General features: G+C 36.8%; 1 protein-coding gene across 2 annotated transcripts in view; it reads left to right on the forward strand.

Annotated features, from left to right (window-relative positions):
• The first annotated feature begins 13,724 nt into the window (after positions 1–13,724).
• The window catches only part of LOC145988396 (centromere protein I-like), an 86,788-nt gene continuing 84,297 nt past the window's right edge, over positions 13,725–16,215 (forward strand). For both annotated transcript variants that reach the window (XM_083123279.1, XM_083123278.1), the window contains exons 1-2: positions 13,725–13,827; positions 14,460–14,516. In XM_083123279.1, coding sequence (XP_082979405.1) covers positions 14,477–14,516 — 40 coding nt within the window. In that variant the 5' untranslated portion in view covers positions 13,725–13,827; positions 14,460–14,476. The remainder of the gene's footprint in view (positions 13,828–14,459; positions 14,517–16,215) is intronic.

A 16,215-nucleotide genomic window follows, 5' to 3' on the forward strand; every position in this document is an offset into this window, starting at 1 on the left:
ATGGTCATTTTAAAATGTTGTTATTTCTCGACGTTTTCTGCATTGTCAATTTCTGGAACTTATCGTAAATTGTTAGTTTTTAATCCAAAAATCACTTAAAGTGAAAATGACGTGTAGAATTCGAGATTTTCAGAGCTTCGGGAAATTTCGAACGTTTCCCGTACTGAAAATTTCCCGACTTGGTCGGGAAATTGAAATGTTTTCCCGTTCCTATCCCGTCCCGCACACCCCTAATAAAAGCCCATGAATTCCTCAAAAATATCAATTCTTTTATTCAAAGTTCGAATGCAGAATATTAATTGCCCACGGATGGTTATGTCACAAGTTTCGTCAACAATAATAGCAAAATATTCTCGACTTTTAATATCTGCTACCGCGGAGCGCAAAACGTATCTCCCTAATATATCAATGATCTCATTCTGAATGTCATGTGAGAGCCATTTGTAGCCCGAACGTCCCATCCACTACCCTAGTTCATGCACATCGTCTTTTGAAACTCTTTTTAGTAAAAATTTTAACAATACTCAAAATTACATACTTAGTATATAGTAATAAGTCAGGTGTTTTGCTGTCTCTGGTCATAGCCTCCCCAAAGTTGAAGGTTTAGTGGTCTCAGCCCCCCCAAAGTTGATGGTCTAGAAAATTTTAAATGTGTATTTAAAGTTAAGTTCATGTGGCACAATTCAGAGTAAACTTTACAAGAAAAGCAAAATAATACATTAGATCCTCTTAAGCAAAATTATTTGGGGGGCTCTGCCCCCACATCGTTAATATTGGGGGGCTCGAGCCCCCCAAGCCCCATGGAGTCGGCGCCTATGATTCCCTGTATGCTATGCTGCAATAGTTGTACTAACTGTGCACTGCATAGTAACGCCTTGCACATTACTCGATAAAACAGGAAAATAAATAGTGTCGAATTCACATTTCACAATTGTGGGTTATTAAAATCTTGTTGAAATGTTGCGAGATAATGGAAGTGATTTTGGAAATGGGAATGTGTTAATTTGTGTAGTCAAGAACAATTATGGATTGAGTCTGTGGTTACAGATGTGATTGTGTAAGTGATTTGTTGCAAAGATAATTTTGTGTTCTAAGTTAGAATTTGAGACTTTATAGTTTACTGTTTGAATATTAGTGTCGTTCTAAATATATGTGCGACAATGTGAACATTAATTCATGAAAAAATCTAAAGGCCGTAAAGCCAAATTTGCTGGTACAAAACCAGCTGAATCCAACATGGACACGGACATTAGTGCCATGGAACTTTCCAGCAACGTGGAAATCATAACTTCGGTAGAAGAAGTTAATAAGTTGAATTCTCAGTGTAATAATATAGATTACACCCAACAAATTAGTAAATCAAGTTCCAAAAAAGTTTATGAGCAACAGGTATTGAAGTACAGAAGTAATCATTTAGGTCCGTATGAAATATTTGTGAAATCTAAACATCAGGATGCCTCAGGTGGAAATGGCAAAGGAAACATTGGTCAACTTCACATTTTAAAAATAGGCCAAATAGTCAGCAAAGAAAATATTAGAGGTTTGAAAGAGATAGATAGCCTTGGGAAAAATCTAGCTAGACTTACATTTACGACATCTAATTATGCAAATGATTTCCTTTCGAATCCATTACTGTTACAGAATAATTGGGAAGGTTTTGTTCCATCACACCGAGTACGAAGAATGGGAATTATGAAAGATGTACATCAGTCAATAAGTGAAGATGAAATTTTGCAAAATATAAATTCATCAACAGCCAAAGTAATAAAGATAAAACGCATTGTGAAGTATAAGTACGAGGAGGGTACTCGCGTTGCTGTTCCAACTCGAACGGTAATTGTAACATTCGACTCGCAATCCTTACCACAATATGTCACACTGTTTTACAAAAAGTTTGATATTGATAGGTACATTCCCTTGATTAAACAGTGCACTAATTGTTTTTATTATGGGCAATTCAGGGCTAATTGCAAAAGTAAATTAAAATGCAAACGCTGTGGTGAGAATCACGAATCGTCCAATGCACAAATAAGATCAAGTGTTTCCATTGTAATCAGGAGCACACTGCAATTGACAAAAACTGTCCTGAAAAACAACGCCAAAAGGAAATAATCAAAATTATGACAGTTCAGAATGTTACGTTTAACGAAGCTATGAAGAAAGTCCCAAAAATTAATTATATGTATGGATATGAACAGATATCTACTGGCCATGTTCAGGAAATTGAAAAGACAGTAATGCCATTTACATATTCTTCGATATCTAACAATTCGAGTAGCACCTCATATCATAATAATATAATACAAGATCAATACAGTGTATCTAATAAAAGGCCATTGTACAGTTCAAAGAAAGCTGGAAAATATTTGGAAGAGACTGAGTCTTCTCAAGGAAAACGCCAGAAATCTTCTCAAACATTGAAACCATTTGGACAAAATGAATATAAAAAGAGAATGACAAGCCCTGATTATTCTTTGTCAGGATCTCGAAAAGACAATGCTCCGGATTTGTCGACAACATGCCAACAAAATAATTTATTTGTTCTTGCAGAGGCGGCTCAAGCTATCCAGCCAAATCGGGCACAAGAACAAAATTCTACAAAATTCCTAAATAATTTTTCATTATTTATAGAACAATTATGTAGCCTAGCAGGGACTTCGACATTGAACGTTAACCAGGACTGGACTTGCATTGCTACAAGTATTTTGCAATACTTATTTCAACAACCAGCATGCCAGACAAAGTCTTGAAAATATTACAATGGAATATACGAAGTTTAATTCCTAATAGACATAATTTACAACATATTTTATCTTATTTTTCTGCAGATGTCCTTCTTATACAAGAAACGTGGTTGAAAACTGACTCAACATTGAAGTTTAAAGGTTACAATTGGATAAGAGATGATCGTTTAGATGGATACGGTGGTTCAGCTATAGGTGTTAAAAGAAATATACAGTATGACATTATTTTGTTTCAAAATATAAAGTCAAATTCAGATTACAGGTGTTCGGATTGCTGATACGTCTTATGTATCAATTTACTGCCCTCCCACAGTGCTCCTTCCTGTTACAGTGTGGCAGAATATCGTTGGGCAGCTTCCACCAAACACTTCATTTGTGCTGGCAGGGGACATTAATGCACACCACCCTATGTGGGGCTGTTCTCTAACTGATCGATCAGGTAAAGATTTGTATAATTACTTGCAAGATTCCTCAGCTGTATTACTCAACGACGGAACACCTACAATAATCTCAAGACCTAATGAACAGCCGAGTGCTCCAGACATAACTATTACCTCAAATGATATAGCTTCAAAAATCCATTGGAGTGTATTAGAGAAGTGTTACAACAGTAATCACATGCCAATTATGATAACCTTTCAACATAATAAAAATATAACGTGGTTTACTATGCGCTCTGAACAAAACAATAGTCAATATATATCAAGAAGGGTTGAATGGCAGAAATTCTCCGGAAATGTAAACAATGCAATAAAGAATGAATTGTTGAAACAAGAAGTATCGTATGACACATTGGTGTGTCTCATTCGACAAGAACAAATAAATGCAACAGTATCTAATTTTGGATCTAGAAGAAAAGTGACTCCGTGGTGGACAACGGATTGCCAGAAATGGATAGACGAACGACAAAAAGCATACATAAATTATAAGGAGAATCCTACCATCAATCATTTTATTAGATATAAAGAAATTGCAGCAAAAACTCAGAGGTTCCTAAAGAAATCAAAATCATACTTTTGGAAGTCATTTTGCTCTACATTAACTAAAGATTCTTCTATTTCAGTGACTTGGAAAATAATAAGAAGTATGTCCAATAATAATACTTGTCATTATTTTGGAGGAGATATCAATTCAGCCTGGATAAAAGAATTTCACCGCAAGTTGACACCAGATACGGTTGAAACTAATCTTTGTCAATTGTTAAACTCTATGAAATATCCAGAAACATCCACGTTAGAATCGCTATTCACTATGGATGAATTAGAATATGTTGTTCATAAACGAAAGAAAACGTCTCCGGGTTTAGATGGTATTACATACGAATGTATTCAACACTGGCCTTTGAATGGATATGAAATTTTACTAAATACATACAATTCAATATGGAATAGTGGAGAAATTCCATCACAGTGGAAAGAAGTGGTGATAATACCCATATTAAAACCAGGTAAACAATCAGGAATACATACGAACTATAGACCTATTGCAATGTCATCGTGCCTTGCTAAATTATATGAACATTTAATACTGAACAGACTCACATGGTGGGTCGAATATAATCAGAAATTACCGAAACATCAGATGGGATTTAGGAAAGGAACTGGAACAGTAGATGTATTAGCGACACTAATTTTAGTTAGATATATGGCTATCTTTCATACGGCGAGAATTTTGTATCGTAGTTTTTCTCGATCTAAGTAGCGCCTATGATTCTGTCCTTCCAAATATACTGTTACAAAAATTGGAGAAAATGAACGTTCCACGTAATTTTATAAAAAGTATTCTTGGATTATTATTGGCACGTAAGTTGTACATTCGATATGGAAGACAGTTATCCACCGCACGTTATACACATAAAGGTCTACCACAAGGCGCAGTGCTGAGTCCAATGCTATTTAATATGTACACGGCAGATTTAGGCTCAAAAATTCTTCAACACACTCGTCTATTACAATATGCAGATGATATTGTTATATACACTAGTAGTAAAAATATTCAAGAAGGGGCTCAAAAAATTCAAAAATCTCTGGATGAATTATCATCATGGTGTGATATCAATGGAATTGAAGTAAATCCAGATAAGTCTTCGGTGGTAGTTTTTAATAAGAAGAGATCTCATTCATGCATATCAATAAATATAAACGGAAAAACTATTAGTCAACAAAGAAGTCATAAATTTTTGGGACTTATATTAGATGAAAAACTTAAATGGAAGTCACAAGTAGAACTGGCACAATGTAAGGGATCTCAAGTGTTTAACATAATAAAAATGTTGACAGTTAAGAAAAAGTGGGGTGCTGATCCTAAATTATTACATCAGATCCATAAACAGATGCTAAACTCAAGACTAGAGTATGGTTCCTTTATGTACAATGATAATTTAAGTTGGGCTTTTAATACGCTATCTTCTATCCAATATAGCAGTTTATCCAGGATTTATGGCCTTTGGAAAGGGACTCCAAAACAAGCAACTTTCGTAGAAGTGGGAGATCCACCATACAAACTTAGAGTTAAATATCTTGCGAGCAAATTTTTACTTAAGAAAATTGCCAACACGACATCTCCGATCATACCAAAACTTCAATTGTTAGACTCTTTGATGCTCAACAGACGTACAGCAAAATATAAATGCAGATTACCTATACTATATTATGCTTATAAGGACATTAATAAATTTCAAGCTAATATTATTCGTTTACCTAATGCACCATGCTTCATGACAGACTACTTTAATATGATATCTCCCATGAGGATTCATTTTCCTGCCTACCCAAGTAGAGTTTCCAGGACGACAATCCCTACAATTTCAAATAATATATATCAAGACTACATACATTCAAAATTACAATGTGAATATCACATATATACAGATGCTTCAAAATCAACGTCTGGAAAAACAGGAGCAGCATTTTACTGTGATAATTCTGCAGAATTCAAAATTTTTCCTTTGCCATCGTATCTGTCAATTTACACTGCAGAAGCTTTTGCAATACGACAGGCATTGCTTTATGTACAAAAGAAGAAGTTAAATTCAGTTCTAATTGCAACCGATTCAGCCTCTGTGCTAAATTCTTTACAGTTTACATCATGGTCATGTCATACGGAATGGTACATTGTTAACATAAGAATACTCACACTGAAATTAACGAGATTGGGATATGATATCAACTTTATTTGGACACCTGGACATTCTTTAATAGAAGGGAATAATATAGCAGATACTTTGGCAAAATATGCAGCGAATCAAACAATCCAACGGCCGCTTTCAATAAAGATTCCGTCCGTAGTTTTGGAATCACACACTAGAAAAATACTATTTACTGACTGGCAAAACTTGTGGACAAATACTGGCACTCAATGCGGTAAGGCCTACTATTCTATACAAGAAAGAATTCCAAAGGAATGTTGGTTTAAACAGATTCAACTCTCCCGGAGTTCCCTCACAACTATAATGCGCTGCAGGTTAAATCACACTATCGCCGCAGCTCATCTGTACAAGAAGAATTTAGTGACTTCGCCAGTTTGTTTGTGCAATGAATATACTGCAACTCCAAACCACATTATATTTCAATGCAAACTTTATGAAACTTACAGAGAACCATTTTTACAGGAATTGTACAGGAGTGGACATCAAGCGCCACTGACACTGCCTTGTTTACTGACTTCACCTTCATCCTCGGTAATCTATATTCTTACAAAATATCTTAATAAGTCTAATATAATTCTGTAAAAGTGTAATGAAATTTGGGAACTATTTATTATGAAAGGAATAATTGTGAGTAAATATTATGTGCATACATGTATATAATACCAATTGATAAATTGTTAACTGGTGCATGGATTTTGTCCACAACCAATAAATATTTTATAAAAAAAAAAAAAAAAATCTTGTTATCCAACCACAAACACTGTTTAAATACATATTTATATAATTATGACACTTGAGATTGCTAGCTTTCGTTATTTCGAAAATTTGAACCATTAAAAAATATGGACATTGAAAGTAACGTTTTTTAAAGCTTTATTGAACACGATACTTGACCTGAATATTTTGAGGGGTAATGCATTCACGGTCTAGCTGTGGGAGGGAAATTTTTGTTTAAGGAGGACGGGCAGATCAAGTATCGTGTTCAATAAAGCTTAAAAAAAGTTACTTTTAGTAGATACGTTATCGTAATTAAATACAACATGTGGATTACCACATGATTTAGGGGGGGACGCATGATGAGGTTTAGGGGGGATTGCGCCATTGGCCTTGAGGGGTGGACAGCCCTGTTCTGGCGGCTTATCCGTAATCCGTATAGACTGGGACAGGAATAATTGTTGTTGTTGTTGATATTACAAGATGGGGATGAGTGATGAAATGATGAAATTGATGAATAAACATTCTCAAGCAACCAAGCCCGACCGGGATTCGAACCCGGGACCCTTGGCGTCGCAGCGCGATGTGCTAACCACTTTTTTTTTTTTTTTTTAAAAAAAAAGGAAAGCCCCCTAAGCGGAAGCTTCCCCCATCACATTCACTCATATCATTTCATTCACATTTCTATTTCAGGACTTTTTCAGGACAGACAATCACAAACACCCATGCCTTACCCGGGACTCGAACCCGGAACCCCTGGCGTTGTAGCGCGCTCTGCTAACCACTTTTTTTTTTTTTTTTTAAAGGAAATACCCCCTACACGGAGGTATCCCCCACCATTCACTCTTTTTCTCACTTTTACACTTTTCAATTCTTACATTTTCTTTGTTTCTTATCAACTGGACGAACACAAATACCCATGCCTTACCCGGGACTCGAACCCAGAACCCCTGGCTTTGTAGCGCGCTCTGCTAACCACTTCGCCACGGAGGTCGACTCCACTCGGCCACAGGCTCGGGCCAGTGCCGTTTTGCACACTACGTTATTCAAGGCGCTGTACTTGCGGGTCATGCTGGAGAACAATTCATGAGCAGTGTTTCAAATAGTGTTGCCCACGAGACGAGACTTTGGCCTGTCTCGTCTCGTGGAAATGCTGTGAAATGCTGTCTCGTCTCGAAAATATTCGTTTGTCAAATGGAGACATGATCAATCTCGTCTCGTCTCGAATTTTTAAAAGCCTGTCCCGTCTCGTCTCGTGGGCAACACTAGTTTCAAACTGTAAGCAAAATTTACTGAAGAACTATTTTACACTATTTATCCACATCATCAAAGTGAAATTTCCTGTATAATGTAAAGACAAATTTGCCGGGGCCACGTAGATGTTTGGGTGGGCCCTTCCCCCCCCCTCCCCCAACGACGTCCCTGATTCCAATGTGATCACGTTTACTGCACAAGAATCGAATGTTAATGAAAGATTTAATAATATTACATAAATATTTTGGAAGCCCTTTGCGGGGGCACGCGTCGCACACCCCTAACGGTGGCCCTGTAAAGTTCCCTCCCAAGCCAACAAAGATGCCGAAAGCTGTAAGGTCAACCGGGGCCTCCGAGATACGTATACTCCGTGTATATAGGAGGCCCTATGGTGGAAAGGGGGTCGGGGGTGCTATCCAAAAATTTTGCTAGCTGGAGGGATATCATCCCCCGCATCCCCCTCACTTCTAGCACTGTTTATATGCTAAAAAGGCGATGAAATATGGGGGCTATTCACCGGATGTTTACATTTCTGTGCTTCCTTGGCGTGGGCGGGAACTTTACTTCCGGTTTGAATGGAATAACATGCAGTTCAAAAGTTCAAGGCCAGTTCTTAAGATAAGGCGACAATCATTGTGTGTCATTTGGTTACAACACGAGGTTGGGAACAAATATTATTTTATTGGCTATCTATGCATAGTTTTCAGACAGATCCGATACGGAAAAATCAGTGAATTCAGGCAGTAAAGCGAAAAGACTGGACAGAAACACGAGGGAATAGGCCCTATAGTCGACACTACATCACCGGAGTAATTAAAATGAAAATATTTTACGTTGACTGATTGAATTGGTGTTTTAAGTCCACTTTATGCACAGTAAGGCTAATTGGGACTGGGCCTACAGTTCAAAGTGGGATCCGAACCACTATGTGCGCGATTGGGGAGGCCCGAAAATATTTTTACGTGTCGCACATGTGTTGACTATATATAAAAAATTGAAACTGTTTATAATCATCCAGAATTGCAAAAATTATAATTTTATAATTTAATGTAATCAATGTAATTTGTAAACTTTATTAGTAATTTCTTTACTAACTAACTAACTAACTCTCTAGCCTTCTTAAACCCGAAGGTTCATGGCTGCAGCAACACAGGCCTTCCATCTGTCCCTATCTTGAGCAAGATCTATATACTCTTTTCCATCCCATACCGATTTCCTTTAGGTTTATCTCAACGTTGTCCCTTCATCTTCGTCTTGGTCTTCCTACAGGTCTCTTAACATCAGGTTTCCCAACAAGAATCCTGTATACTCCTCTTTCCTCTCCCATTCGTGCCACATGGCCTGCCCACCTAAGTCTTCTTGATTTAATCATTCTAATAAAATCTGGACATGAATACAAATGGACATTTCCACTCAATTTTTTTTACAACAATTTTAAAAACTACACCCTGGAAAAATTACCCCTGCAAGTTCTCTCGTTTCTCTGCGTCCAGTTTAAGGCAGAAACGAGACTTCCAAAGTTGCGAGGCTAGCGTTGCGCTGAAAACACGCCGCCGCCATGTTACTACGTCACTCCTTAGGGAGAGCTCGTTTGTCGTCTGCTTCGAGCGTCCAGCTCCGGATGGGTAGCCCACGGTGAGCGAACACGTGCAGCAGTTTTACAAATCTGTACCGACTTAAATAATGGAAGAAGGAGCGATAGGAGAAAGGAAAGCTATGCTTTGTAATGATCATTCTTCTACGAAATATCCGTGCTGCTCACGTGCAAGATAAATGAAAGAGTTCAGCTGCGTGCGTGTTCTCAGGCCATGCGTAAATATTACTTATAAAATTGGTTGCTGACCAGACACTCAAAAATATTTTTTAAACTTATATTTACCGTAATCTATGTAGTGCAAATTAGGAATTTTCACATTCTTCACTTTATTTATAAAGCCTGTTTAACTTTCTTTTCCATAAAGCAATTTCAGTTTGTGTTCCATTTCTGTTGCGCAAATTATGATCAAATATTTTTGTGCAGATAAGAGAAAATACACTCAGAAGATTACATTAGTTGCACAGTACATATCTATACTTAGTTTATGTATAATTATTACAAGGAAATAATGTGTATAACCATGGGCGTATTTAAGGGGGATTCAACGGATCCAACCCCCCTCTTTTTTTGGTTCACTAAAATTACCAGTTTCCTTGTTCTATCCGCTTGTTCATAAAAAATTCCTTCGGACTTATTTCATTCTCTTAAATTAGAGACGTATAGGACGGGATACGGATGGAAAGGAAATTTCGTAATTCCACACACCAGATGGGACTGCAGACCAATATCTGCAATTTCCTTATAGTTTCGGAATTTCTGCCATAAGAAACTGAATTGAGACTGTCAAATCAGTTATTTTTTCCCCTCGAATCATATTAAAGCCTTGGTCTCTTTCTCGTTGAGAGTTGTAAATGTCTGTCTCGTGTTTATTTGTAAATGCCTCATTGACAGTCTCGTCTCAATTTATAAACATCCGTCTTGGTTTGGGAGGGCAATTCTCGTTCTCGTCTCAAGTCTCGAAAAATATAGAATTAACAACGTATATATATATATATATATATTGACTCCTCGTTTCGACGGTACAGCCCTCGAAAACTAAATATTATCCTGCTTATATATGCAAACCAAACTGCAGATTCAGAATTACCAGGAATGAACTGGCGTTGTAATTATTATACACAAAATTCATGATTTATCTGAGGAAGTCGCATGTTCCAGATTTGACTCTCGACCTGGGCATGACTGTCTCCTTGTGAGTGACATTTCATTGAACTGGAAATTGTTACATGGGAGGATGTTTGCTCGAGACTTTGGGGACAGCTAGGGGGATGCTTCTATTGTTAATGCTAGTGTTGCTCACGAGACATGTTCCGTCTTGTCTCATAAAAGGAGATGGGACAAGTGAATGTTTTCGAAATGAGATGGGACAGAAGAAAAAGTTCGTTTCTTATCATTGCAGGTTGGGTGATACTTAGATTGTGCAGTTGGTGTCATCTGTCTCCTCATCCCTTTTAGGTCCAAAGATTTTCCTAAGGATCTTATTTTCAAATACTCTCAATTTATGTTCCTCTTTCAATGTAAGGGACCAAGTTTCACATCCATATAATACTACAGGCAAAATTACTGTTTTGTATATTTTAACTTTTAGTTTCTTAGATATTACACGAGAAGACAAAAGTTTATGAAGAGAGAAGTAACATGCATTCCCTAAATTAAGCCTACTTTTTATTTCCTCTTTAATATAATTTTCATTTGTTAATATTACTCCAAGTATTTGAATTTGGAAACTGGTTCAAACGAGTTGTTATCAATAATTAGATTTTGATTATTACCTAACACTTGGTTTCGGCCTGTAAGCATATATTTAGTTTTCTCTTTGTTAACTTCCAAACCTATCTCTTTAGCAGTTTTGAAAAATATTTTAGCATTATTCTTAATTGTATTCACATCATTCCCCAGTAAGTCTACATCATCTGCATATGCTAACAACTGAGTCACACCATTTAATTTTAGTCCTCCTTTAGTTTCTTTTACCTTCCTAACAGCATATTCTAAGGAAAAATTAAAGAGCAATGGAGATAATGCATCTCCTTGTTTTAACCCATCATGAATTGTAAATTGAAATTGAAATCCGCTAGAGGCGCTGGTGTTGACACCGGGGGTAGAGCGCTCGACTGCTTATAATGGAAGTAAATGGGTTTTTTGCTGCAACGTCTGATTCTTTTCTTTGTAACATTTCTTTGCATCAGAAAATTGTTATGATATTTGGTACAGTAGTCGCGAAAATATTAAAGAATATTATGAACCGTCTATCATGACCTGTCCTTGAGTTTTTTATTAACAATACGGAAGAAAACATAGGTATGGATTGTAACACGTAACATCATGGTAACATGACAATTGCTGCGAGAATTAGTATTGTGTATGCATTATCCTGAAAGGTTCATTAATATTGTCATTGTCACAAATATTATTTTTATGGAAATTCATACAGACAATACTCGTTTATTTTAATTAATTAATTAATTAATTTTATTATTAATTAATTTAATTAATTTGCGGTTTATTTTCATCAAGTACAAGGTAGACATTTTACAGCCAAGTCACGAGTAAAAATGCACAGTCCTTAACACCAAAGTTCTACTTACCAATTGACACGAATGTAAAGCAATTTGTTGATAGAGATGACAAGGTACATCGTAATCGGCTATTTCAACTCCATGGAATATGAAATTAAATTCTTTCGAATATCTGCATTTCGGGAAAATGACTTCATAATATGTACGCCACGAAACATTGTTTCCCCTTCATGACACTATTTCAATTTTATTAGTATACAAAAATAAACTTGTGTACACAATCCAACGTTTGACGTCCAGCCTCACATGCGATATGTTGATGCTCGTGTTGCGTTGCACATAAAACGTATTTATGTTACTTTTCTGTGTAAATTAATACCATTTCGTGACTGCAAATCACTCCACAAATATAACTGTTTCCATCAATTCACTTACCGCCTTTCTAGAGAAACAAATCTACACAATATATTCCAAAAACTAACTAAGCCGCATTACTTTCATAACAAAATTAGCTGCTGTGTCGATCGCACTGCCATCTACTTGTCATTGTCTCGGGGAACCAGTTTCTTGGGTCGTTTCCACACTACGTTATTCAAGGCGCTGTACCCATATGGTAGGTATGTGGTCAATGATGTGCGTCTACGCGTAAACAACGATAGTCTACATTCTACACGTAGACTATTTTATACACGTAGATTACGTAATCTATGTAAACAACATGGCAAAAGGTGATAACTTAGCAAAGGGCGCTGTGGAATTAAAAGAAAATTATACTGCGTATAAGTTGTTGATGTCTGAGGAGAACTTTTCATACTCTTTCTTCCAAATTCGAACAATTTCTCACCTAGGAAGAACCCAATACAGGAAATATTCTAGTGCTTTATGGGGAAAAGACCAGTTTTACCTCACGATTGCCATCTGTTGTTTTTTGCATACTATTTATCTTCTTCCATAGTTGATGATAGAAGAGAAGAGAAATTTTGGTTTAAATAGGATTCTTCTCATTTCGTTAGGAACCAATATAGTTGAAAATGTCACTTTCCTTTCATGAAACCCTTGAAAATTAATTTTAATGCACTTTAGATTGTCTGCGTAGTCTATGTTAACTACAAGCCAATGTAATCTACGCGTAGATTACGTGTAGACTACGCATGTAGACGTAAACTTATAATCTACGGCACATCACTGTATGTGGTATTTACGATGGAAGATGTTTTTAAGATAACGGCGTTTATCTTCCCGCTTGGGCAGTATGAGGTGGGGGTGTGCGGGATCCCGAAAAGTGGGAACCGGGATCGGGAAAAAAAATCCCGTCCCGATCCCGACTTCGGGGAATGACTTTTCGGGATGCAAAAACAATCACTTAAGTTGAAAATGACGTGTAGGATTCGAGATTTTCAGAGTTTCGGGAAATTTCGAACATTTCCCGTCCAGAAAAGTTCCCGACTTTGTAGGGAAATAGCGATTTTTTTCCGTCCCGAATGTCGGGATTAAAAATAATTCCCTTCCCGATCCCGTCCCAACCAAACAAATTCTGTCCCGCACACCCCTTGTAGGAGGAACTAATCGCAAAAGTGGCTTCACTTTTTGTGGCTGATCAATGATCATGATCAGCGAGCTTTCCAGTCCATGAGGTGCTTAGTTCAACTTAAAGTAGAGTTTTCGTTAGCGCGGGAGCAAGTTGTTTTGATTTTGTATTCGTCGTTCGTTTGATTCGTTCGTTCAAACTCTAAGGCACTACATTCAAACCATAGATTAGGAATATTTGAAGTTTCTCGCAGACAAATTTGGAAGTGTGCTGCATATTGAATTGACTTTTCTATCTGAAGAAATGTTGTTATTATGAAAAAGGTACTGTTAGTTTGCATTTTACAAGTATTACAATTAGTTGTCGATGTCTTGGTTTGTACAAATATCTTGTTCATGTAATGTTATTTGTAGAGCTCGCATAAAAACCTAAAATATCGACGATGAACCGGTCTCCGTAGTTAAGTAGTGGTTAGTGTGACACTACGAAGCCAGAAGTCCCGAGTTCAAACCCTGATCGCTCATTTCATCAGTTCATCATTCTTCGTCGTCACGATTAAACCAAGAGACATGAAGAACTAATTTTTGTAACGAGAATATTTGAAATGTGCGAAAAATCGAGGGTGCAGAAAAGGGTACCGGAGCCGAAGCAGTTCCTCCAAAGACAGACCCCTTTTTTTTTCTTCTTCAGGTTTCCAAGAACAGTTCATGTATGTATAAATGTTTTGCTGTATTTGCTTTTCTTATATTCCATCACTTTATGTCACTTCTTGCTAATCACAACTATGGGGTTGAATGATAAGATGAAATTGATCATTGTAGACTTACAAATAAACACCCTTGCACAAGCTTAAAAATAGTTTCACAAGGAAATCCCTAAGACTCTCAAATATATTAATTCTTCTTAGACAAAATGAAAGTATTTGTTTCATTTTAACATTACTTTTTTTTTACAGGTTACTCTAATACAAAAATGGTAGATGAAAGCATCAGATTCATTAGAAATTTGAAAGGTATGTATCTGTAATTTATTGATAACATGCATCAACTCTGAATAGCTTTTTATCATGTATTCATTCATTCATTTTTCAAATGCTTTTCTTCTTCCTTGTTTATCAGTGAACAGTTACAGAGGTCTCCTTAATGGTGTTGTGGTGATGTCATTGCCTTGTAATCAAGGTGTCCCAGGTTTGATACATGGTGGAACTACATTGTGGTTGAGATTTCACTTTAAAACTGTAGGTCCAGTCTTGATTAGTCTATCCATGCACAAAGTGGACTTAAAACAAAACTCAGGGTCAAACAGTTTTTGTTATTGTGTTTACTTTTGTGCTCTGCAACAGAAAATTAGTAACATAATTCTAAGAAACAAGTGAATTAATGAAAATATCAGACATTGGCCTGGTTTTGCTCATGTTCAGAAAATACCATTATATAACAAGAATTTAAAATGCAAATTTGAATTTTCTTTCCTTAGTTCCTCTAACGAATACGAATGCGCAACATTATTGATTTGAGTGTAAAATAAAAATAGTGGATGTGCAAGTCCCACACTGTGGTTGAGCGGTCTAAGGCGTCGCATGCTTTGGGTTTCGGCTATGCGACGTGTGCAGGTTCGAATCTCCTGGAGGAAGTGTAACAACTTTTTTCTGAGATTTTGGCCTGTGTATGGAACCGGGGGCTACCCACCATTGTGAGAAAATTGGGGAGCTACGAATGAGTAGTGTATCCCAGTAATGAAAACTTACAACAACGACTGGGTGTTCGTTGTGCTGTCCAAACGTCACCCTGTAAGTGGTTGGATGATCCCCCACCTCAGGTGATTGAGTGAGTAGGATCAGGTGGGAGTGAAGCCGGCAGTCAGTAGTTAGGTCTGGGCCCTCAATGAGCTGTTGCACCATGGGTTTTGTATGTGCAAGTACATATTTGTCCATGCATACAGTACTTTAATTGTTTGAGGCATTGCAGAATTATTTTCACATCGAAAAAATATTATCATGAAGCAGCATTCTTTTGCAATATCTTACCTGAAGTATGTTTATATCCTGTTATGATTGTGCTAATCACTGTTTGAATCACATCTCATCATGCGTGAACAAACAGTTGTACAACATGATCTAATTCACCGGAAGTCATGCTCTTTCTATTTTTGATGCTTTCTGTTCTGCAAAGGCAAATAGAATGTCCTTCTGCACATAAAAGATATGCAAAGTACAATGTATTTGACAGTTAGAGCAAGGGGTTTTCCACATAGCAGCAGAGATTTTCTGACTTCAGTATTTAAGCAATTCACTATCTGTAAATCCATTCTTTTTTATATATCTGCTATTGTAGTCGCTTTTCTACTTTTTGGGAAGTGCTTGAAGGAGGGGTACGGAGGAGTAACCTAAAGCATTCTTCAGCTAGGATAATTTGCTTATGCATTCCCCCAACTATTCCCGAACTTAACCAAGTTTGGAATTTTCACTTCGAGCACTATTTTGAGGTTAATAGTGACTATGACAATGAATGGTGGGGTCATTCCATGTCAAATCATCAGGATTTTATGAAAGTGTCACCCACCATTCCCGATTTTTATGAAATTTAGTGTACTCATAAACCTTTTAATCCTGATTTCAAAGATGTTAATTTGATTAAGATTGGTCAAGGGGTTCAGAAGTTACATGCTTTTCAAAATCTCCACATATGCCTCATGCAACCCCAGTTCGAATG

The sequence above is a fragment of the Lepisma saccharinum genome, chromosome 5, assembly GCF_977018435.1.
Source record: "Lepisma saccharinum chromosome 5, izLepSacc3.1, whole genome shotgun sequence".
Classification (NCBI taxonomy): Eukaryota; Metazoa; Arthropoda; class Insecta; order Zygentoma; family Lepismatidae; genus Lepisma; species Lepisma saccharinum.